Here is a 26,842-nt window from a genome sequence, read left to right on the forward strand (position 1 = left end):
AAAAATAAATCGTAAAAGTTTAATAGTGTGTGAAAAAAAAAAAAAAAAAAGAAAGAAAAGAAATCAGTGTTTTAGCCTGCAGTGTCTCATCTTAAATTTGGATGAAGAATGTTTTCAGAATGTTTCCCTGTCATTTCTGTGCCAGCACAAGCATCCCCGTCCACAGAAGCCCAGGAGCTTGCGGATATACGAGTCCCATGTTGGCATTGCTTCTCCAGAAGGCAAAATTGCATCCTACAGCAACTTCACCCACAATGTGCTGCCCCGCATCAAAGATCTGGGTAAGAGACTCCTTCGCTAACACAAAACTGAGGAGGACACAATGAGGCTTTGTGCTGAACTGACTGTGACTCAAAGTGACTTTTAGGTCACTTTAACAGCTTTTAATGTTCTATTATATGTGTTATGTTTAAGGTTTAATTTATTTTATTTATTATTTTGTTGTTTTTTATAAGTTTAGTTGTTGTTCGTTTTTGTTCTTTTTTGTTTTGTTGTTTGTTTTGTAATTGTTTTTTGTTGTTTTGTTTTTGTTTTTTGTTTTGTTTTTGTTTTGTAATTGTTTTTTGTTGTTTTTTATTTATTTTTTGCTTTGTTTTGTTCTGTTTTCTTGTTCTTTAGTTTTTTTGTTTGATTTGTTCTTTGTTGTTTATTTTGTTGTTCTTTTTGTTTTGTAATTGGTTATAAAAAAATTGTTTTTTGTTTTGTTGTTTATGTATTCTGCTTTGATTTATCTTGTGATTTTATTTGTTTTTTTTTTTCCTTTTGGTTTGTGTTATTACTTAAAGCTTAAGTAACTTTATCAGCAACATTCAACAAATATAATTTTAATGTTAGGTTAGTTGGCTAATCTTTTTGTTTGTTGTTTGTCAGTTGTTTGTCTGTATTCACATTTCTTTTAGGTTCTTTTGTGTGTGTGTGTGTTTGTTTTGTTTTTTGTTCTTGTTGTTTTGTTCTTTTTCTTTTGATTTATAATAACTTTTGTTACAATAATGTGTATCTTTTTCAGTAACATATTACAAAACAAATGTTTATATTTTTGTCTGTATGTTATTGTTTTATGGTTTCTCCTTTAATTTGTCTTGTGATATTTGCTTTTTCTTTTTTTGGTTAATGTTGTTACTTTTTTGTAGATTTAGTAAGTTTATCAGTAACATTTTAGGCAAACAATATAATTCTAATGTTAGCTTAGTTAGCTAGTATTTTAGCTTATTTGTTTTTTTTCTGTTTTATGTTTGTTGTTGTGTTTATCAAATGTGCATGTGTTTGATTTTGTGTTCTTATAGTTTGTGTTGCCCTACGTTCTTGAGTGTGCTTGACAGTAACTGTTTTTTTCAACAATCAAAAACTTTATTAACAAGTGACTTCATATGTTCTGGGTGTCTGTTTTTATTCACTTAGTATTTACAGTTTTCTCTGTAGTCTTTGGAAACAATACATTAAAACAATGCTCCCTTTTATACTTTCAATTTGACAAGTTTGAATACTCTTCCCAGCTCATTGTTTGATTAAATTGTTTTAGGTGAAAAGAAGACATTTGACAGTTTAGACAAGGGAATATAATTATCACAAAGTGTTATTCTCTAGAAAAGACAGATTAATTTATTTCTCCTAACAAAAAGCAAAATGAACTCCATCAATAGGAGCTCTTTAAAGTGCTTAATACTTTTTTATGCATTTTCAGAAATGTACAGTATCATGGCATTCAGTAAAATACCTTGTAATATCAGTGCTAAATATGTAGTAAACATTGGTAGCATCACAGTGCTATTTTATAAGGATGCAGACAGTTATTTTTAGCGCATAGAGAGGTGATGTTGTACCTGCCGGTGTCCGAGCAGCGCCGGTGCTTAACCTGACAGACCTGCACACTTATCCAACCTTTTCCTGTGGGTCAACACTCAGTTTACAGTGTGTGTGTAGTGGTCATTAGTGCTGTGCTGGAGAGAGCTGTGTTTCAGTGAGCCTCTGGTTTTGGAGATGCATAGGGCTTTTTCAAGTACAGAAGATGAGCTGTGGGTTACAGATTGTGATGTTGTAATTGTTACAGAGATTTCTTTTCCACAATTAATCATTTTTGGCTTTGCAAGTAGGTGGATTTTTATTGTATTTTTATTTTGCCAATGTAAAAGTCCCAAACAAAGCTAGACATGTTCATCTCAGAGCTCATTCCAGACTGAATGCAGAACAAAGGTTTTGTCTTCTTTCTAGTCCAGAGGTCTAAAAATTCTGAATTCAAGAAGCGTTTTCTCGACAGGAATGAAACATTGTCTTGCTTTCAGAAATAATACATCAAAATTAAGTGAGTTTTAAAGGAAAACCCCAAAACGTCCCATCCCTACTTAGAGTAATTAAAGCTGAATGTAAAGGCCCTGGTTTACTGTATTTTAAACCAAACTGAAATTATGCTATTTTAAACACAATAAATATACTACTTTTTTAGTTTGTTTTAGCAGTTCAAAACAGCTCTCCAAAGTGAACTTTGGGGAACTTTCAAACACCTTTGAGTTAGAATTAGTTGGACCATTGGTCTCATCATGCCACATCTTTTCTGTCAGGTTGCGCACACTGGCAGCGATATTCTGTCTGTCCGCAGCAAATAGAACATAATGTAAAGATGTGATGCACGAAGACTGTTTGCCAGATGTTTCTGAATGTTTTTTCTCTATCAGCTACCATTGTTGTTTTTAGGGATACATTTGTAACATATTGGAGTTTTGAAAAACAGTGAATCGCAAGGGGCCGATCATATCACATGTGCTTTTCCATTCTGAGAATGCAAGGCACACCATTTTCACAAGGCTGTTAGGTCACTTTATTTTGATGGTCTGTTTGTTGATTTTAAGTTACATTGCATCTACATGCCAACTAATTCTCATTAGATTATAAGTAGACTGTTAGGTTGGGGTTAGGGTTAGTTTAAGTTGACATGTACTTTCAAAGTTTCTTATAGTGAGTTAAATGTCTGTTGAAGTAGCCATATCAACAGATATTAAGCAGACAGTCTACTAATACTCAAATGGACCATCAAAATAAAGTGTTATTGACTGTTATGACCGGTTATGCCATGTTTAACGGTCATCATAATTTTTTAAAGTTTTTTTAATATTTTTCATCTTTGTGTCAATTTACAAAAAACAAATGACTGTTTAAGCTAGGTTATTTTATTGCAGCGCCTATAGGGCTGAGAGTGAATTTGATGTTATTCTCTCCTCTGGCTGCCTTCATCAGTCTCTTTTTTTGAAAGTCTTGATAACCATTGTGGAGTTTTTCTTTTATTATTTCAGCAAATAGGGTTGTAAATTATTTGTTGTACTCTTTGGTTCACTGCGCTGTAAGTTTATGCAACCATGACACCTTCGGCTACTGAGAAACCTGGAAATGTGAAAACAGTCTATAGTGCGCAAGCTTTTTACCCTCAAATGAGGAACTTGATATAACTTTGTCCTGAGCCTTAAGATTCAGAAGCAGGAAACCGTTACGAATAGGTTAAACAATTGTCAAAAATAAAACCCTTAAGAGGTTCCCAACCTGTAAGATTTTCTTTCTCATGTTGAACACAGAAAAATATTTTAAAAGTAAGCTGAAACTCTTTAATCATTGACTTTTATTGTAGGAAAACCAAATGCTAAGGTAATCAATGGTTATGGGTTTCCCACTTCCTTCAAAACATATAGGGCCCTATCAAACACCCGGTGCAATAAGGCACAAGGCGTGTACGGTACATTTTTGTAATTATTTTTTTTTTAAGTCATTTTCTTTATAGCAAATCCATTTGCACCACTCTCTGGACTCATGGGTGTGCTGGTCTATAAAGGTGTGCTAAGGCTCATTGTTGGTGCGTTGCTGTTTTGAGGAATTGAAAGAAACTGCGCCATTGACAAACTTAAAGCAGGTCTAAAGTCCAGCACAGAGTGTGTTAGTTATGCGCCTATGCTGGTCCAAACACTTACACATTGCTTAATACACACAGGATGTACAGCAATACACAAATATCTTTACGTATTAAACTAATTAAAGGATTAAAATGTTACAAAAATTATAATTAAAAATGTCCTTTTTACAGTGTCTGCTATAATGATAATGCTGTTTTTGTGTGCGTTTACATAGATGAATATGGCCCGTAAATGCACAGTACAGTTACGATCTTATTGTCACATTAGATCGTTATGATAACATGATATATGCCTTTAGTGATTTCCTGAAAATAAATACCAAAAAATAACACAACAGGAGTAACCACAGAGGTCGCAATCGTCTGATCTCATATGAAGCAAGAGATGACATATGACGTGTGCAGGTGCTGTAGTGCTGTCCCATTTCTTAAGAGTAAATTTTGAAGCCCTTCCACTTCACACTTTGTTTTAAGGGCCAAGGGAAAGGGGTAGGGGTACAAAAATAGAATTGGGATTGGGCCTAAAGAGGCCGAATGGAGGAGGCTCATTCTTTATCCTCGAGCAGATGGTCTGTTTAACTGTTTTCTTGCAAGTGAACAGTCCAGTTTTTTCCATTTACAAAGTCCACCATCTAAATAGCTCTTACATGGAATGGGATGTGAGACAGAATGGTTTTATGGTCAAAACACACCCATAACATATTGAAAGTGTAAGCACAACTCTCTAAATCTTAAAATAGCAAAAGTGGATTTGAATACGCCATTAATGGTTTTGCGCCATGCGCTTTAGACTTTGAGCTTAGATCGTTAAAGTGGAGCCCAAATACACTTGAAGTCAGACTTATTAGCCGCCTTTATTATATTTTCCCCAATTTCTGTTTAATTTAAATATTTTTTAACACATTTCTAAACATAATGGCTTTTTAACTGATCTTTGGCTAATAATGGCTAATTTCTAACAGATTTTTTAAAATCTTTGCTATGATGACAGTACATAATATTTTACTAGATATTTTTCAAGATACTAGTAGTCATCTTAAACGTGATTTTAAAGGTAAACTAGGTTAAGTAATAATAATATTGACCTTGAAATGGTTTAAACAAATACAAACTGCTTTTATTTTAGCTGAAGTAAAACAAATACAACTTTCAATAAGTCACTTCTCACCTAAAAAGAAGGAAAGCGGTAAAGGTTTGAAACGAGTAAAGGGTGAGTAAATGATGACAGAATTACATTTTTTGGGGGGGGGGGGGGTGAACTATCCTTTTAAGCTCACTGTAAATACTTTAAATACACGTAATGTAAACTAAAGTGCAACCTGTAAATCATAGAAACACGGGCTCATTAAGCTGGATTTATACTTTCGCTTGCCGCCGCATTGCCCACCTCCGCTGACTGCACACGCACCTTACGAAACGATCGAGGCTTTTATACTTGACGTGTTCGCCATTGTGATATTCTTTAAAACGACAGGGGGCAGTCAAAAGAAAAGTCAGATGGATAAATGGAGAAGTAGAAAGTTTCCGGAACTACGTCATATCATTAATATCATTCAAAATTATGAATAATTATTTTAATGATTATAAAGATTTTTATAACCATTCAAGATTTTTTTTAATCAAACTTTGATGCATCACTTGCTTTTGTTCAGATCTCGGACAGTTTTACCTTTTTAAAGTTTATTAAAATATTAATGACAACAGGACATGGGTTGTTGTACAAATGTATTTCTTTATTGTGGCAAGAACAAAAGCAAAAATAAGAGCACACTTACTAAAAAATACAGATGTTTTTTTAGGTTTAGCCTGCTCCACAATCCATACATTATTGTCTGGTTAGTTTTCTGTCCTATACTAATACTAAAAAGGCACTAATGGTCCGACATTCCTGTCCATTATCACCAATAAAGCCTAGAAAAACAGGACATCAGTATACTGTAAACTGATGGGTTCAAATATTCCTTTCCAGATATCAAAGAAATAATTTGTTCCTTCATTATAGTTTTATAGCCATTATATTGATTTAAATTCAAAATTGTAATATATACAGTACATCAGAGTAAAACTTATGACTGGTGGAAAAACATATTGTGTACCTGGATCTCCACTTTTGCCATGTCCTCTTTTTGCTTTAACAAACTTATCCCTCTGGTTTTTCCAAAAATTTTAACAAAAACTTTCATCCTTTCCCACTGCTGTTGCAATTTCTAGCCAAGAATTATTGATCATCTGGTTATCTCTATGATCACGGATCATAAAGATGTCTGTACAGTCGTACCAATTTCAGACAAAATCTCTTAAAAGTGTTTCGCATTCAACTCCAATCAGACGGATCGCCGCATGAACTGTTCGCTCAAAATAAAAGTCTCATGTCGCATGCACCCAAAGTGAACCTCCACAGACACTGTGATGTAACATTCGCCGCGCTCACTCAACCAAATTAGTCGAGTAGAAACCAGGCTTTATGCTTATATGAGCAATGTACACGTGCACTCAATGGAGGCCACAAAGGCCACAATGGGACCGCTGTATGTAAACACAATACTTTTTTATAGAAATAACCTGGTGGTGTTTTTGAACATTGAAAAGACATTGAAAACTTTCCCAACTCCAACACTGTCAAGGAGACGTCAGCGTGCATGCATGTTTACACTGTAAAATGACCGTCTTCCCACATGCAATCCTACAATGCCGTTCACAATAGCAAACATGATGATAGAATAATTCATGCATATGTCCGCGCACTAAACCCGTGTGTTATCACACCGCGTCTGCCGTTCCCTGGAGTTCTCATTGTTTTGTGCTAACCGGTTTGCATTTCCCTAGACAGATGTGGTTCTGGCATCTAAAAAGCTGGGAAAAGAGCTGTGTGTCTGTGTGTGTGTGTGTACGCTCGCGCATCATCGGTGAGACGAGCCCCTGGCGCTGTCACACCTCATCAAAAATCCCCAAACTTTCTCTGTGGAAAATAGCGAGGAAGGTAGATAAATAAATAAACCAATCTGCTCAGAGGAAGAAAAAAACTATACGAGACGAGGCTGGATCTCCCTCCTGAGTCTTTCCGTACAGTTTCAAAGCCGTGTCAGTGCAGCTAGTGCCTGCGTGGGGGAACCAAACACTGCTTTTGTGCTGGATTCAGGTGGAGAAGACTCGCGTATGACCCGATGAGTCATTCAGATGTTGGGTTATTTTGTGTGTTGTTTCAATTTCAATAAATTAATTAACAAAGCAGCTTCTTTATTTGACTTTTATCGGTGAAGCGTGGAAAGGGTTTTGCTGGTTTTGGAGATGGTTGGCGAACTGCATTACAGTTGAAGTTTATTCGCCCTTCTGGGAATTTTATTTATTTTTTTTCTTTTTAAAATATTTCCCAAATGATGTTTAACAGAGCAAATATTTTTTTACAGTATTTCCTATCATTTTTTTTTTTCCGGAGAAAGTCTTGTTTCATTTCGGTTAGAATAAAAGCAGTTTTAATTTTTTTAAAAACCATTTTAAGATTAATATTATTAGCCCCCTTCTTAGCCCACCTTTTTTAAAATTATTATTATTATGAAAAGATGTATACTGTACAAATTACATTGGAACACATACAAATAGAGAGGTAAAAACAAAGAACCGAGATGAAAAATCAATCAGATACAGGCAGGCGTGCGTGTGTGCGTGCGTGCGTGCGTGCGTGCGTGCGTGCGTGCGTGCGTGCGTGCCCGCGCATACATGTAAAGGTACTGGGTGGACAAGTCAAAGTACATAAATAAGAAAAAACTAAATTATATACAATATATATATACATACAACATGCATAACAGTAGAAAGTATATTTATATAATCCATAAATATCAAAGACTGAAGTGAATAATATGGATGGAAATAAAGCAAAACAAAACCAATCAGTAAATCAGAAAAATCAGAATCAGAAAGAGCTTTATTGCCAGGTATGTTCACACATACGAGGAATTTGTTTTCGTGACAGAGCTTCTACAGTGGTATAGAATGACAAGAAAGATAGTAATGTAATGATCATAATAATGAAAGTAAAAATTGAAAATAATAACTATAATAATAATGTAATGACTGTAATAATGCCTGTAAAAATAAATAAATAATAATAATAATAATAACACCACCAACAACTACTACTGCTACCGTCACAGCTACTACCACTACTACCACCACCACTACATACTACTACTACTACTACTACTACTACTACCTCTACAGCATCCACTACTTGTTACTACAATGTTTGTTTTGTTTTTCCGACTGTGTACAGAACAAACCATCATTATACAATGATTTGTCTAAAAAACCTAGTTCAGGGTTTCTGCAGCGTCTTAAAAGATCTTAAATCTCAAAATCCAACTTTTAGGCCTTAAAAAATCTTAAATTTACTGCAATATTGTGTTGTTTGTCTTAAATATTTTTAAAACAGGTCTTAATTTTCCATTGTTCATGTATTGCTACCCAATCTGGCCACAACCCATACAATCACCAACAATCCATCTCAATAAAACTGTAAACTATTTATTTAAAAATGTAATTTTTAACTATACCATAATTATTTAATTATTTTCCTTACAATAACATTTGTTTAAAAGTGCTCCATGTATTTACTGCTGAGGACACCAACCTGGACAGACCAATCTGTTGTCCACAGATGTAGTTATATATGTTTTTTAAAACCTTAAAAACATTTGTCTAGTAAAGCTAGTAAAGTATTATTTACTGTCATCATGGCAAAGATAAAATAAATCAGTTATTAGAAATGAGTTATTAAAACTATTATGTTTAGAAATGTGTTGGAAAAAATCTTCATTCCACTAAACAGAAGTTGATACAAAATTGTACAGGGGGACTAATAATTCTGACTTCAACTGTATTTGGTGTAGTTGTGTTGAGTAATGGGTAAATGTCAAGGTGTGTGTGGAATTTGGTAAGCTTTTCTGCTTGTAGTTGTTTGTTGTTAATGAAAAAAACAAAAAAAAAAAAACAGATGTTTGGAAATGATGTGAAGCCGTCGTTCTCTGCGTGGGCATTTCCAACTCACACTTGCCATCGGGTCTAAATGAATTCAGTAGCAGCAGCAGAAGAATTTGTACTTTTGGGCTCCCACGTGCTTATTTTGCAAGGAAGCTAAAAGTAAAGTAAAAGTTTGCTGTAGGTAACGATTTAAAGGTTTAAGCTTCTTATGAGATTTAAGCTGCTTTAAAAGAATAGTTTATCCCATGAAATGAATATGATGTCATTGTTTGCTCACCCCGCTCATGATATTAAATACATGTGCTGGCTTTATTTTGGAGAAATAACATTAGATATGTGTTTATTTGTTTATTTATTTATTTGTGTTGAATAAATGTGATTTTTTTTTTTTTTTTAAATGTTGTGACTTTATTTTTAAAAATGTAGTATTGTTGCAATTGACATCATGATGATGATGATGATGATGATGATGATGATGATGATGATGATGATAATAATTGTTGTTGTAACTATTATCGTTGTTGTTGTTGTAGATGATGATGATGATGATGATGATCATAATAATAATAATAGTTTGTTTGTTGTTGTTGATGATATAATAATAATAATAATAATAATAATAATAATAATAATAATTGTTGCTGTTGTTGTGATGATGATAATGATGATAATAGTAACTAGTTGTTGTTGTTCTTCTTCTTCTTCTTCTTCTTCTTCTTCTTCTTCTTCTTCTTCTTCTTCTTATCGTTATTATAATAATAATAATAAAAGTTATTATTATTATAACATTATTAAATTATATTAACAGTTACCATAAGAGTTTGCCAAATCCCTCGATTGCTGCATGATGTCTTTGTGTGATGAAAAAGTTGTTTTCTGTGGAGCTGAAGTTTCTCCTGATTGTCATTTTAAGAAAAGTCTCTGCTAACAGCCATGCTCTCTTTCTGTCAAATCCATAGGTTATAACTGCATTCAGCTGATGGCCATCATGGAGCATGCCTACTATGCCAGCTTCGGTTACCAGGTCACGAGTTTCTTCGCAGCATCAAGGTAAACACAGCTAAAAACTAGAAAATTTTCAAATCCATTTTCAGTTTTGCTCTTGTCATATTAGATGATCATTTTGGTTGGCAAAATATACTATAATATGGTTAGTTGATATAAAACAACTACTAACAGTCAGATATTTTAGGAAAGATAAGAGCTAAATATACAGGACACTAAAAATAAAGTTACAGGAATCTTTATGGGAAAACAAAAACAGGAAAACCGGCATAATTGGCCTATGAAGTATTTTGAGCTTACACTTCACAGACACATTGTGGCATTTTGCATCTTTTAAAGCATCTCACTCATAAAAAGGAGCTGCAAATAAAAATCTGAAGCTATAAATAAAATGAAAACTGTTCATTTATACCTCACTTTTTTCCCCAGTCCACTTTTATGGGTTACAAAAAACATATTTTTGAACAAATCTCTTTTGAAATTCTGTTGTTGTTCTGTGAAAAAAAAAAACCCATTCAACCAATCTTTAAACTCTATAAAAGTAGTAACATTTTTTTCAACTTTTTTTCTTCTTCTTTTAATAAAACAATCAAAACTCTATTGAGACACTGACAAGCCTATTTTATATGCATGCGCAGTGAGCATAAATGGTCAGGTATCATGCATTGTTCACGGTATAGTGTGGACAGAGACCATTTTACTGAAACACAGTATGTGCAGCAATCTTTTCATTCCTAAATGTCATTTAAAAACAAAAACACAAAATTTTAAATAGCCTAAGTAGTGCAAAAAAAAAAAAAAAAGAAATGTGCCAGCTGCTCTTTTTGTTAAACAAGAAAACACGTTTAATATTAGGGTAACTTCTGAAAAGAATAGGAATAAGTTCATAAGTCATGAAACCTTAATAATGACTGGACACAACATGTTTTTGTATCATTCATTCAGTTATGTCATTTTAAATGCAGTGATGACTTTGTTTGAGATGTCTTCATAACAGCTTGACCTAAATACATCATAACCCAGGGGTGTCAAACTCGCTGCAGATCTGCACAATTTAGTTCCAACCCTAATTAAACACACCTGATCAAACTAATTGAGTCCTTCAGGCTTGTTTGAAACCTACACATGCAGTAAGTGTGTTGAAGCCGAGTTGGAACTAAACTGTGTAGGGCAGCGGCTGAGTTTGACATGCCTGTCATTACCTGTCAGTGTCATTGTCATGCTAATGTGACTTTACCAAGACAACATATGTTGCCATAAATCAGTCATAATTGTCATGAGGCCATTATAATTTTAATTAATTTTATAGCAGCATCAATAACATTTATTTTTGACCTCAACTACAATGGCAATGTACAAATTGAATTAAAATCTTTCGTTAATTCCATTAAAATGTTCATTAATGACGATGTTATGACTTTATTTGACACTTAACTATTTTATAACAGAGAATTGACACTTTTGATCAGACATTTTTATTACATTCAGCTTGTTCCACAAAAAAAAAAAAATAAATCAGAAAAATATTCACACCACAATTATAATGGCCTCATGACAATCATGTTTATGACACATTTTTGACAAGTTATGTTGTCTTTGTAATGGCCTCATTACAATCATGTTTGACAGATTTATGACGTTTAGTTATGTTGTCCTTGTAATGGCCTCATGACAGTCATGTTTATGACAGATTTATGACATTTAGTTACGTTGTCTTTTGTAATGGTCTCATGACAGTCATGTTTATGCCAGGTTTATGACAAGTTATGTTGCCTTTGTAATGGCTTTATGATAATCATGTATATGACAGATTTATGACAAGTTACGATGTCTTTGTAATGGCCTCATGACAATCATGTTTGTGACAGATTTATGACAAGTTCCATTGCCTTTGTAATGGCCTCGTGACAATCATGTTTATGAAAGATTTATGACAAGTTGCATTGTCTGTAATGGCCTCAGGACAATCATGTTTATGACAGATTTATGACAAGTTACGTTGTCTGTAATGCCCTCATGGCAATCATGTTTATGATAGATTATGACGTTGTCTACGTTACGTCATAAGTTATGTTGTCTTTGTAATGTCAAGTTGTCATGACAAGACACTGTTACAATGTATTTGCTTGTCAAGCTGTCATGACAAAGACATTTCAAACAATGTCACCTTTGCATTTAAAATGACACAGCTGAGCTAATGACACTTATCCTGAGTTCAAACTGCATGATTTTAGCCCCAATTTTGACTCGCTGACAGGTTTTGAGAAATTGCCGACAAATGCCTGAAATCACAGGCATCTTGGTGCTCGTTCGCTTGAGTATCAATCACGCAGCGTGAACCATCAAAGATGCAATTTGAGAAAATCGCAGATGAGTACCCGACACCTTTCAGATATTTGGCATGCTAAATATCTGAACCTGTCAAAATCATGACGTGTGAAATAGGTTTAAAATATCAGCGATTACCTACAGCCAATGAGAAAATAGCATCCATTAGTATGTGTATCTGCAGGCCAACTGGAGATTGGGGGAGAAGTTAAGGCTTCTTTTCGGTCTATTTGGATCCTATTTGGATCTATTTGTCATCTGAGCAATATCACAAATGGGTCGAAAAGAAAAAGGTTGAGTAGAAATTGCTCATTCCCTTCAAAACCCAGTTGAGCAAAATAGGTAAATTTTCTACCCCACTAAAGGCTTCATTCTCATAATGTAATTAATAACAAAAGATATACTACGTGACCTAGCGTTGATTTCATGTCACTTCTTGCGTGTGTTTGGTTGTGAGACGTAGTTTGTGGACTGAGACAAAGTTGTCAGCGATTCTTCCTAATGTAAAGTCATGCAGTGTGACACCCCCTGTCGCTGATCCATCTTGCTGTATAAACACAGTAGCAATTGAATGCTGCCCCAGATAGTCATGCAGTGTGAAAACATCTGTGATGGCGCTACTCTGCATTAATGACAGTTGTCATAAGCTTGCATAAACTCTCATTTATGTTAATGATGTGTCATGTCTTGATTATAAAGGCGTCATGGCAGTCTTATTAACACCACTTCAAGTATTACCAATAATAGTTGCAAATTACACTTCCATAGCTTACGGGTTGCTGATTTAAGAGGTCGCCTGTTGATTTCTTCACATTCAAGCGTGTTTCCCATCCTCATATGCCCTTGATTTCAATCTACAGCTCATCCATTGGAACCTAAATCTCCAAATTGGCTCTAGGTACCCAATCCTAGTTGACCCTGATTAAAAAAGCCACTATCTAGGAATCCCAAAATGGTACAATTTACTCATGTTTATCTTCTAAACGTATAAATGAGATAAGTGTAACACCCCTCAGTAAAAGCTGCAGGCACACAAGCACGCCATGAAGACTCTCTCAAGCAACTGTGGCCCCAAATCACAGAGAGCCTCCTCTGACGGGGCCGATAATCTCCCTGTAAACACATTTGCAGTTAATCCTGTGGAGAGGTAGAGACCTCAGATAAAGGAAGACAGGCAGGAATTCTTTATTTATGTGCTTTTATTCTGTCGGCTAGCGCTGGAGACAGCCTATAGCGCCAGTATAATGTATACAGAGTAATTTCACCCATGATTGATCTCCCCGAGCCGTTTAAAAAGTGCAAGGTCTGGGTGTTGTTGTCACCCCGCGTCACGTTTGCCAGGAGGGAAAGCGATATGATGATAGCTGGAGGACAGATGAAGCTTCGCAGAGCAATTACATGAAGGAGGTACGTGAGGAAGCGCTGATGGAAACGGGTCGCTTTCGCCCGTTTGTTCTGCGAGGAGTGATACGTCACCCCGAATGGAGGACTTGACCTCTGTTCGGCGGCCATGACGGTGTAAACGATCTGAGATTGATTTTTATTTACTGCCATATTTGTTTGTTTTTACACGCCAAATTGGCTGACGCGCTTGATGGACTCACTGATGTGTCGGATTTCTGCTGCTGGTGTGCGAAAAACACAGCCGTTGTGGAGAGAACAGGCTTTCTGAGATGTAGTGTGGACGACTATCTGAGGTTATATGCAGATGGTAATGGGGAGATCATTTAAGAGGGGACTATAATTGCGCTGTTTGTCTGAATATGTCAACATTCTGACTTCACCCAAAACGCATTTTTCTTTTTAGGGTCCGAGCACCGTAATGATGCATAGGTCCTATTGGAATTGCTCCGTTTCTTCTTATTGTTATTCTTCTTCTCCCGAATGAATCACGATTTTGAGCGTCTAAACATGCCCGGAAACACACGCCCCAGAAGTGGCGAAAAATTATTTTGGTATAGATTTCGGAAGTGACCCTGAAAATGACTCGACAGCGCCACCTATGCGCGTTTGACAGACTATCTCCTGAGCTACAATTCACGCGCACGTACGAAAATTGTCACACATCAAACATGCCAATACATACAAAAAAGGCTCTTGAAGTCGAAGTCTCAAACCCAACAGGAAGTCAGATATTTTTTACTTTCTGCGCCGAAAAAGTGCAGTTTTTGCCATTTTCAGACGTTGTATTTTAAAGAACTCCTCCCAGGAAGTATATCCGATCAACACCAAAATTGGGTTTTGTCATCTAAAGGCCTTGGCGATGTTAAATTGCAAATATCTAGATTTTTCCTGAAGGACGTGTCCATGGCAGCCTCATAAACTTTGTTTCGACACAAAACCGGAAGTTGTTATAACTCAGGCATGCATGATCCGATCTGCCTCAAAAATTCACATGTTTGATAAGAGTCCTGACCAGAACACATCTAAATGCCAATATCCAATTACAGTTATAGCGCCACCTGCTGGCAAAAGAAAATTGTTTATAACTCAGCCAAACAGTGTCCGATCTGCCTGAAAATGCACGTTCAATGAGTTTCCTGTCCTAAAGGCATCTACATGCCAATATTGAGTCAGTCATAGCGCCACCTGCTGACAGAAGTACAGAAGGAAGTTTGGTTTATAACTCGGCCACACAATGTCTAACATGCCTGAAAATGCACAGGTTCAAAAAGATTCCTCTACTGAGGACATCTCTGACCATTCTGACACTGACACCTCCAATAGAGATCGAGATATTGCACAAACAGCTAAAACGTTGCTAGAATAGTTTTTTTATGTACACTACCTGACAATAGTCTTGTTGTCAATCCCAGTTGTGAGAGCAACAAATAATAACTTGACTTCTGGTTAATCATTTGGAAAAGTGGTTAAACTGCCTCCCAATCATCACAAATATTGCAGAAGACCTATTGGAACCCACATTGACCCAAGATTCTCATAGAAAAGTCAAGTTTCGTGAAGGAATATCATGGTTTGGGGTTACATTCAGTATAGGGGCGTGCAAGAGATCTGTAGATTGGATGGCAGCATCAACAGCCTGAGGTATCAAGATATTTGTGCTGCCCATTACATTACAAACCAAAGGAGAGGGTAAATTCTTCAGCAGGATAGCGCTCCTCATACTTCAGCCTTTACATCAAAGTTCAGGAAAGCAAAGAAGGTCAAGGTGCTCCAGGATTGACCAGCCCAGTCACAAGATATGAACATTATTGAGCACGTCTGGGGTAAGATGAACGAGGACGAGGCATAGAAGATGAATCCAAAGAGTCTTGATGAACTCTGGGGGTCCTGCAAGAACACTTTCTTTGCCATTCCAGATGACTTTAAGTTATTTGAGTCATTGCAGAGATGTATGGATGGAGTCATACACAATATTCATTCTTTTTCCGCTGCACCATGAATTTATATTCTATATTCTATAATCCTGTACATTATTTCTGTTAAGTGACGAGCACTCAGGTTCACCGCTTATATTGGTCCTTGGTTTGATACTCATCATAGCTTGTATTTTGTAGAACGTTTTCCGACACCACCATAATTTCATCAGAAGGAAAATGTGACTGTAATGGCAATTAAAGTTCCGGTGATGTGCTTTGAAATATGTACATATTTGAATATATTTTTTATTTGAAATTTGATGTAATCTCAACTGCAACATGAAGACAGGGCGAGACCTATAAATAGTTCCTCCCCTTTATAAAAATATAGCCAACAGCGAATAGCCAAAAACAAATGGGAATCATCTTGAAGGGAGAGGCATGTCAGATTCTATAACAATATATATTTGATTGGTTGGAAGTTTGATGAAAAACTGAAGTATGAGGTGATGTCAAAATAAAAGATGTTTGTGTCTTCTAAATGTGAAATGTGTCATTGTTTTGGAGCACACTTGCTTATAAATATCCTTAAAATGAACATACTGATGATAACATCTAAAAACTGTAATTTCACGGGACCTTTAATCGGCTGTCAGTGAGCATGTCAATCCAGTGATCAAAAACCACAGATTTTAACCTAGAGTTATAGGAATCTTGTAGGATTTCCAAAAGTTCACTCCGACTACCAAATCATGGTAGAAATTGCACAGTGTGATTTTTATTTAACTTTTTTATTATTTAACTTTTTTAACTTTTACTTTATTTTACCTTATTTTAATTTATTTTACTTTTTACCTTTACTTTATTTTACTTTTACTTTATTTTACTTTATTTTTATTTAGTTTTACTTTATTTTACTTAACTTTTTACTTTAATTTTACTTCATGTGAATTTATTTTATTTTACTTTATTTTACTTCATTTGAATTTATTTTATTTTACTTTATTTTATTTTACTTTTACTTTATAATAAGTCATTTGAATTTATTTTATTTTACTTTACTTTTTACTTTATTTTATTTTACTTTATTTTTTATTTTATTTTACTTGATTCTTTACTCTATTTTACTTTATTTTACTTCATTAGAATTTTATTTTACGTTTTAATTAATTAATTTATTTTATTTTACTTTTTCATTTTACTTTATTTTACTTTATTTATTTTTTGTTTATTTCACTTTATTTTAAATTATTTTACTTTATTTAATTTACTCTATTTTACTTTATTTTACTTAATTTGAATTATTTATTTTACTTTTTACTTTATTTTTATTTCACTTTACTTTTTTACTTTTATTTTACTTTAATTTATTTCTTTATTTCACTTTATTTTATTCATTTTACTTTACTTTTATTTTACTTCATTTTATTTTATTTCAATGTATTTTATTTAGTTTTTATTTATTTATTTATTTTTTTTTTTATTTATTAGGCAGGGACATTGCAAATGAACAGAGATCTTAGGTTGTGCCAAATAAGTGTGTATATGAAGATATTTCTCAAAAAAAAAAAAAGCCAAGAAAAGCACAGTCTTAGTGTGTTGAAATGAAAACTGCATCCAGAAGCCCTGCTCTATTTAGAAAACCCACCAGTGCATCATGTGCTTTGCAAAACTGAAAGACATTTTTGAAAGAATTGCCCTTAAAGACCAAACTGCTGCAGGAGTTGAGGTTAACCCCAGAATAAGACAGTCCGTCTCTGATATCTGCATCCGTCTGCTCTTCTCTCCAGCCGTTATGGAACCCCGGAGGAGCTGAAGGAGCTGATTGACGTGGCACATTCTCTGGGCATCATCGTCCTACTTGATGTGGTGCACAGCCACGCATCCAAAAACACAGAGGATGGCCTGAACCTGTTTGACGGCTCTGACTCCTGCTTCTTCCACAGCGGGCCCCGTGGAGAACACAGCCTGTGGGACAGCAGACTCTTCAACTACTCCAGGTGAGACCAGCGTTTATTTTTAAGCTTTTTTTCATGGAGTTACATGACTCTCTCATTGTACAACACCTTTTTTACAAGGGGAACACAACACTTTTCTTGCAACAGAACACAAGCTCTGGTCGGGGCTCTGTTTCAAATCCTAGAGGAGCAACACAGAAATGCTATCTATTTCAATATTTATTCTGCCTTCTAAGACACACTCAAAAGTAAATCATTGATGTACTTTAATAGAATGATGACATGCATTTCCACACATGTACATATTTTCCCCCAATTTCTGTTTAATGGAAAGAACACCAACAATCCTTATTTGTTGTGTGAAGTGTCCAACAATCCACACTTCATTTTAATGGTTGAATAAATGCATCGTCTGTGTATTTAAAGTGCACTGACTCTTTTTAGAGTTTTCAGTGTGAACGCACTACTTACACTTTTTATACTACAAAATGGAGAAGAATAGTGAATAAGTGTGCGATTTGGGACGCAGCTCAAGTCTTTCTTGTCAGGTCAGGGTGTATTGATTCTTAAGTCATGTTTGTAAATGCATTAATTAATGGAACCTTATTGTGAAGTGTTAAATTCATGTTGTCCCAACTCAAAATGTTAAGTTGAGGTAGTTTATTTTAGTTGCCTGTCTGTCTGTCTGTCTGCCTGTCTGTCTGTCTGCCTGCCTGTCTGCCTGTCTGCCTGTCTGTCTGCCTGTCTGTCTGCCTGTCTGTCTGTCTGTCTGTCTGCCTGTCTGTCGGTGTGTCGGTCTGTCTTGGATTTAACAATACGAATCAATAAGCAAAAATTCAAGTACAACCTTGTTTCAGTTCATTATTCATTTATTTATTTATTTTTATTTATTTATTTATTTTATTTTTTTATTTTAGTGTACCTATTTTTGCCTAATTATTTTTCATGGCTGAATAACCTCTTTTATGTAATTGTATCTACCTTTTATCAAATATATCACTATATTAGCTGTATTATGAGTTGTATATGTTCAAGAAAAAAATATTAAAATTAAATAACTGATTAAGTTCTCTCTCCTGCCACCTTATTAGTACCATTATTAATGTTTACAGCTTATTATTATTATTAATTATTATTATTATTATTATTATTATTATTATTATTATTATTATTATTATTATTATTATTATTATTTTTATTATTATTATTATTATTATTATTATTATTTAGTCTTAGTAATTTAAAATGTATTTTTCAGCCAAAAATACTATAGTCAATGTCATAAACTACTACAATTATAAACTACTTCAGAAAGCTTGTAATTTATTGTGTACAACAGGTTTTTGAGCAAAGTATTTATCATTGCATATTTAGAGCCCACTAGGCATTGTACAGTTAAAAGAATCAAATCCAGCAGCTTTGTTACAGTCAAAGATTTTTATTATTAATATTATTAAAATTGTATCTTTATTATATATTTTTTTTCAAATTAAGACTTCTTTGTTGTGCTTTTTTCCACTATTTACTGCTTTGTGACTTTTTTCATGAATGCATTAAACAATGATTTATTTAATAAAATTTCTAGTTAAGTGTAACTTAACATGCCAGCCATTATTTGTTTAATATCTTGCATATGCTTAAAGCATTTTATTTGCTCCAAATCAGCTTATTTTAATAGGAAACTCTCGAGTTTACTGTTCTCGAACTGTACGAGTGTGTATGGGCGTGTGTGTGTGTTCTTGAGCTGTGCTCACGGGTCATATCTTTGTAATTAATAATGTGGCATGGAATTATGCTTCCATAATTAGTTCACCTCATCAGCACTTTTGTTTGCCCATAATCAAGCATTAACATGTCCTTATCTCACGCAACGGAATATTCATGTAAAATTCTTAAAGCGTTTAAAGATGCTTTCTGTTTATGAATAATCATTATGGTATTTGCCTATTTAGGCTCATTCAACTCTGAAAACAAAGAGGCGATGAGAGAGCTAAGAGGCTTAGAAACGTCGAACCCACAGTAGACCAAGTTGAAGAAAAGTTCTGTCAGTATTTACTCTCCAGGTTCACGTGTCATTCTTCAGTCAGACATAAAACAGATCTTTGTGCTGCTTTTGGTGGATTGTAAAGAAATTGCTACTGTACTAAATTGCTGCTTCTCAATTTGAAAAACCTCCAAATAAGCATTAAAAACCTAAAACTGAAGACATTTTTGTCTCCTATACTCCTGACAACAAGTATCGCATATTGATTGTCACATAATCATCTTAATTTGATTTTAACAACAATAAAAGAAAAATAATGATGAATTAATAATGTTAGCAATTAGAAATAATAATAACAATCATAATACATAATGACAAATAATCAAGTGGTTAGTAATCAGTGTAAAACCTACTGTAGCAGTCAGATTAAACATAATTTAACATAAAAATACAACTAAAAGTTCATTCTACTTCTAGGAAAAAGTAAAAAGAACTCATTATTTTAATTGGAACTCAAAAGTAATGAGCATTAAATAATTAACTAACATTAAAGGTGCTATTTGTAAGTTTTTGACTCTTCTAAAGCATAAACATATCATAATATGTTTGCAGATGTTTAAGAAACATGTCAAGTGAACATTCTTGTTTATCTGAAAAACAATGCTGAAACTATGCTTTGAAAATGTGTTTTCCGTACCGGAACGGCTGTCTTGTTTTTGTTTTGTTTTTTGTTTTTTTTACCCACCCAATGCCAGTTTAGCCAATTATAATTTAGCACCCTGGATTGCCTTGTTGGAAAACCACATATTTCATTTCTTTAGTCAGGAAGACTCTCAAAACATGCGTCCGTGACCAAAATGCGACCTCCGTTGGACAGTAGCAGACTCTGAAATGTGATTCAGAGTTCCACATGAGGTTATTAATTATCAAATAATATAATTATTACAAGTGTAAACATTAGGTGAGCAGTTTACATTGTAACCCGGTGTCCTAGCAACACACTACATGACGAGATTTACAGTGAAATGCAATTTGGCTGTTTGCACTAGACGAAACACAACAGAAAATTAAATACAGCCATTCAGAAGCACAGAATATGCACTCACTCACGAAATGGTAAGGTTTATCTAATTACATTTAAAACTTCTTTAGCATTATTAAATGGTCATGCTGAATCACTAATAGTGATTATTATTATTTTATTTCAAAGGGTGAACCATCTGCTGCTGCTTTCAGTAGTGTGGCAACAAGGTGATCAGCTTGTCCTGTTGTTCACCTGTGAGAAATTAAAGCCTTTCTAATATGTAAATTCGAGGTGTTGGTTAACTTATAAAAAATCCTTCTACTGCATGCTGTTGCTTTTATTTGGAACACTGTTTAAATTAGCCTTTAGACTCAATAGTCTCGCTGTTGGTCATCAATCTGGCAACCTGCGCTTGCGTTTGTTTTGATCCAGGAATGCAATACCTAGTTCAATCACTGGGTGTCAAACTTGCATACTGCACATTTAGCATCATTTTAAGAGAAGTACTTGCTAAAAGTAAGTGTTATTTGATATACAGTATTTTTGTTCATTAGCTATATAAAGGGAGATTTGTTAGTGTTTAATGTTCTTGAATTTGAAAGGATTTATAGTATGCGAGTTTTTTTGAGTGACCATTGTGATGAAGATTAGAGCCTGTGGTTAAGTGGACAATTGGTCTAAGATGATTAAATCTGTGTTTTTAGATTAACATTTAACAAAGAGTTGTACTAGATAGACACGCCTTTGTCATTTAAGTGGCGTTCTAATTGTATGTCAGTTTTTGTGGACTCAAATGGAGTAAATTCATAGTACTCATAAATAAGTGAAAGCTGTGCAGTTACACTAAGGCATGGCAGCCAGTGGTGCTGCTGATGCGACGTGTCCAAAACCATTTGTTGATAAGAAAAGAGGAAAGCTAAAATTATGATCTATTCAACCTGATCTCACGAGAAAACGTGTATTTTACGTACAAAATTGTATGATTTTTAAAAAGGAGGTGTGGCACCCAGCCCCACCCCTAAACCCAACCGTCATAGTACGAATTAGATCGTACGAATTGATACGAATTAACCACTAAATCAAAAAGTTAAGAAATGTCGTGAGATTGTGTTGGATCTATTACCACCACATATAAAGTTCATATGATTAATCACTGTTCTATTCTGCAATCCTTCGTCATTCACTCAGAGCGCAAACATCCGCATGCAAGCGTAAACTACAGAGCTTAATGTATGTTAACTGGACATCGCAGCTGCTTTTATAAACAGAAAATGCAGTCAAACGTACATGGAAAAAAGTTGCTTAGCTTCTAAGACCACGAACTTGTAGTCATATGTTGTTTATAAGGTAGGGTCCAGTCAGTTAGTCCAATGACTGTGTCTACTGGTGGGTGAAGGTTTACTGCATGTTTGGTCTTTCTAGTGCACAATGTTGTTTTAATTTAAATTGAACTCATATCCTACTCCAATTTTAGTATACGGTTGTTTAGAATATTAAAGTATTTATCCTTATTTTGTCTGACTCCAATAATAAAAAATTGAGAAGCTTTTAGTAATATTTAATTTAGATATCGGTTTCATTACTTTATTTAATCTTGTTTCTAAATGTTACACTTGGTCATTTGGATTCCTGTAACATCATGCGTCTTGTACCGGCCAAGTATACAACCTCTTAAACACAAGCATGTCAGTCTTGGTCATTAAACAGAGGTGATTAACCACTATTCTAAAAAGGCAGGACCCTACTTACTCAGTTAAGAATATTTTTTTGTGTGGTCCCCATAGATCTGCTATCTACTACATCAAAACAAAGCTATTACTATTGACTTAAGCAGACCAATTTACTTTATTGGTAACTTTGAATAGTCACCTTATTTAAATAGTATTATAAGTTTAGAGATGAAGGCCTACCCACATTTAGATTGGTCTCAACAATACTTTGTTGTTCTAAATAGAAAACCCATTATTAGTCTTTTACAGTCAAAGTATACTTGAATTAATGCCAATGTGTTAGTCGGAGCTTTAAGGACATCGTATAGCATGCCACGTTGCTCCGTCTATCGTGTTTTAATCCGTTACTAACCTGTACAGGGGCTTGTGGTGTTATGGACTTAACTTAATCTGCTAGAGTTAATAATACAAGATAAATTAGAACAACTTGAAACATAACAATTTAATAGTCAGGTAAATGTGGATTATGTCAGTTCATTCAGTCAATTCATAAACAATCAATACAAATCAAATTCTAAGATCAAAAGATGCATACCTGACTTCAAAATAAACATAGTATGGAGCATGAGAGCTCCACACTATGGGCTAATCTGGTTACAGAATTGCGCTGAGCTTTTTGACACTTTCCCTTAAACAGTCAGTGCAATAATCTCCTTCAAGGAGGGGTATGTGTGGAACAACAAAACGCATTTGCATTTAGTGGCATGTTAGCAGTGGTTCAGAAGATACAGTACCTAAAGTTATATGGAGAGGAGTGAGCTTTCCCGCATTCCCACCTGGTGGGGTGTGGAGCCAATCGTCTCCATGTTTTCAGCCCATGCTTGTATAGTCAAAGACATCAAAGTATCTGTGGTAACTCAAATCTTACAATAAATAAATATATAAAACTATTTTGAAACTTCAAAAATAAAAACGATCCCGAAGTTTCAAGTGATGACCCTGACTCATATGGCCAAAATATGAGTATATTCTGTATTTTGGAATATTTTGTTTCTGCAATATTATTAATGCGCAACTGAAACGCGTGCAGGAGACGAAAAATCTCAGTTAGGAATGTTAACTGGATACTGCAGCCGGTTTTATCAACAGAAAATGCAGTCAAATGTACATGTAAAAAAAAGTTCTTTGGCTTATCACATGTTGTTTATAACAAAATTATTATTGTAATTGTGTGTATTCTGTACTATAATTAACTGTACTGTATAGCTGCTTGTTTTCAGATGTTTTTTTTTTTTTCTTATCTCGTTCTGGTAAAGCACTTTATAACAACTTAAATGTGATTTTATGCTCTCTCAGTTGAATTCAATTCACTTTATTGGCATGACATTGGGTACATTTTACCAAAGTGTACATAGCAGGGGAAAGAAAAAAGTCAATATGAATAATAGTAATAATAACAATATTGATGAAAATGAGAACAACAATAATGATATATAATAAAATAGAAAGAAATATAAACAGTGTTCATATAAAACAATCAAATACATATTTGTTTATATAAAACATAATACAGATGTGTTCACTATTTAAATCTTAGTTTGTGGCATTAATAAATTTATAAAAATATAATTATAAATTATAAATGATTGATACGTCGGCGCCAATAGCTTAGTAGTAACCCTAGTGCTCGTGGCAACCCGAGTTCGATTCCTGGCTCAAGGTCCTTTGCCGATCCTTCCCCTATCTCTGCTTCCAACACTTTCCTGTCTTAAATCTCCACTGTCCTATCAATAAAGGTGAAAACCCCTAAAAAAAATTATTAGAGATAATTGATATAATAAAAACAAACAAAAAAGAAATAATAATAATAAAATTATAAAATGGGTTGAATTGATTTTATTCTCTCTCTCTCTCTCTCTCTCTCTCTCTCTCTCTCTCTCTCTCTCTCTCTCTCTCTCTCTCTCTCTCTCTCTCTCTCTCTCTCTCTCAAACAATAACAAATATGATTTTATGAAAATCTAAACTATTTTAAATATCAATAATATTTCACTGTATATGTATTACTGTCAATTTGAACATAAATACAGCAAAAGAGACTTCTTAAAGAATAATAATAATAATAATAACTATAACTATTATTATTATTATTATTATTATTATTATTATTATTATTATTATATAAAAAAATACAATTCCTCATCCTGATCTTTTAATCAGTAGATGTACATTTGACCTGGTCAGGGTATATAATAGCTGTAGATATTGTGTTCGCTTCACAAACATACTGTATGCCAGCTAATTTGTTAATTTTCTTTTTATTATTATTATTTTTTTTTTATTATTAAACCCATACCGAGGGAGTCTTTAAATTAGAACACCTACTGTACTGTATTTGCCTCTGGCTGAATTCCCATCGCACTGTCTTGGGCTGACAGCAATTACTTCAATGTTGTATATGAAACCTCTCTGCCAAAGCACAGTGTGAATTCTCCATCAATATGTCCTTCCTCATTGTTCAGCTCCTTTGTCTCTGCAGCTCCGTTATGCTATCTAAAATTCAACTAATCACTTTCGAAATGCAATAATTGCCACAGCATTCTGTTTTAAATGGCATACACAGAATAAAAGCTGGCCATTTCAAAAAATTGATTGCGTATTTTTCTTACAGATTAGAAAGTGACATGGATGAGAGAAACCTTCCTTGGATCAGATTTTGCTTTTATAAAACAGCAACATAACTAAATGATAGAAGATTTTCTGTAAAGTATTCACAATTTTAATAATTACAGATGGGGCCTTTAGAAATGCACGTCTCAGGGAACAGAATGCCATGACTGACCGCGGTTAGCCGCAGCACTTGAGAAATTCTGTGACTCAGGAAATACATTACCAGTAGGGAGCAGCCAAGCTTTATTCTCAGTAGTGGCCAGTTCTGAAAGCAGAGGACTCGACACCCGCAGGTGGCTGTTTCTCCGTGGAAGGTGGAGGTGTTTTCTCAATGTTTTGTTTATATTTGCTAAAATCTAATACAATGGTGCGCCTGGGATAATTATGTATATACTTTTCTGATAAGAGAAATAGTTTAATTTTAGACACAGTATTGCCGACTTGCCACAGCCATGGCTCTAATACTACATTGGCCTACATACAAAACTTGCACAGAGCTCAGCTTATTGTTCTTTTAATAATTATCAATAAGCTGTTAAAGCCAAAACGAATGGTAAAATACAGGTTTTAATTTAATATATAGTTTAAATAAATAAAATGGCCATGTCCATGTTTATTCCATGGAATTAAGCTTGGATAGAAATATCATGGTTTTATGGTATTGTGATTACTGCTCTCAAAGATGTCCTTTTTAAATGTCTGACTACAAAAAAAAAATCCACATTGAACACAATATATTTTATTTTAAGAATCATTTTAAAATATTTTGGAACAGTAAACATGTCAGGCTAGTATTCATATTCATTGGAATCATTGACTTCTGTGATCTTCATTAGTTCACTATGTTTGGATATCTTTATTTTCTTTGGAACACTAGCCACTGTTCAGATCTAGCATGCTTGGATGTTGGATATATATATATATATATATATGTGTGTGTGTGTGTGTGTGTGTGTGTGTGTGTGTGTGTGTGTGTGTGTATATATGTATATGTATATATATGTATATGTATGTATATGTATATGTATGTATATGTATATATATGTATATGTATATATATGTATATGTATATGTATATGTATGTATGTATATATATATATGTATGTATATATATATATATATATATGTATATATATATATATATATATATATATATATATATATGTATATATATATATATATATATGTATATATATATATATATATATATATATATATATATATATATATATATATATATGTATATGTATATATATGTATATGTATATATATATATGTATATGTATATTGTTTATTCTAGCCGAAATAAAACAAACAAGACTTTCTCCAGAAGAAAAAAATATTATCGGACATACTGTGAAAATGTCCTTGCTCTTTTAAACATCATTTGCGAAATATTTACAAAATTATAAACAAATTCAAAGGGGGGCTGATAATTCTGACTTTAACTGTATATTGTAGGAATGGCATAACAGAACATTTTTGTGGCTTTAGTTTTTAGTTTTAAAACGCTTAAGTTTTGCTCCTGTTACACCTTCATTCCTCTACTCCAGAGTTTTCGAGCCCTGAGAATGGAGCGTTTTGGAAACGCAGAGGAGGCCGTTTTCATTTTAAAATGTTGCTGTTGCGTGTCAGTGTGAATAGGGGGGAAACGGACACATTTGAAAATAGAAGAATGGCTGCAGATATTCGCCTATCTGATTGGGGCTTTTTCAAATATTAAGTACACACAGTTCAGTCTTGCATCCTCTTCTTGTAAGTTCAGACTTCACAAAATTAATATGGAAAACTCCTGAGGATACGTCAGATAAATATTTAAAGGGAACAGTGTAGCTACTATATAACAGCATTCACATCACCTTGGCATATGTTGTTTCAATCTTTACAATAAAATGAAAACATAAGGAACTGCCTATTTTCATTTTGATTATTGTAACAGACACTAAAAATGTTGAGGCATCATGTAGCTACATATTTATGACTGTCATCTTCACTGTATGTTTATTACTGAAAA

At 33.9% G+C, this 26,842-nt stretch overlaps 1 protein-coding gene across 1 annotated transcript in view; it reads left to right on the forward strand.

Annotated features, from left to right (window-relative positions):
- Positions 1–26,842, forward strand: part of gbe1b (glucan (1,4-alpha-), branching enzyme 1b) — a 239,455-nt gene that overhangs the window by 72,251 nt on the left and 140,362 nt on the right. Inside the window, exons 5-7 of the mRNA XM_056473198.1 lie at positions 146–281; positions 9,832–9,922; positions 17,316–17,525. Of these exons, the coding sequence (XP_056329173.1) occupies positions 146–281; positions 9,832–9,922; positions 17,316–17,525 (437 nt within the window). The remainder of the gene's footprint in view (positions 1–145; positions 282–9,831; positions 9,923–17,315; positions 17,526–26,842) is intronic.

Source organism: Danio aesculapii, chromosome 15, assembly GCF_903798145.1.
Source record: "Danio aesculapii chromosome 15, fDanAes4.1, whole genome shotgun sequence".
Taxonomy (NCBI): Eukaryota; Metazoa; Chordata; class Actinopteri; order Cypriniformes; family Danionidae; genus Danio; species Danio aesculapii.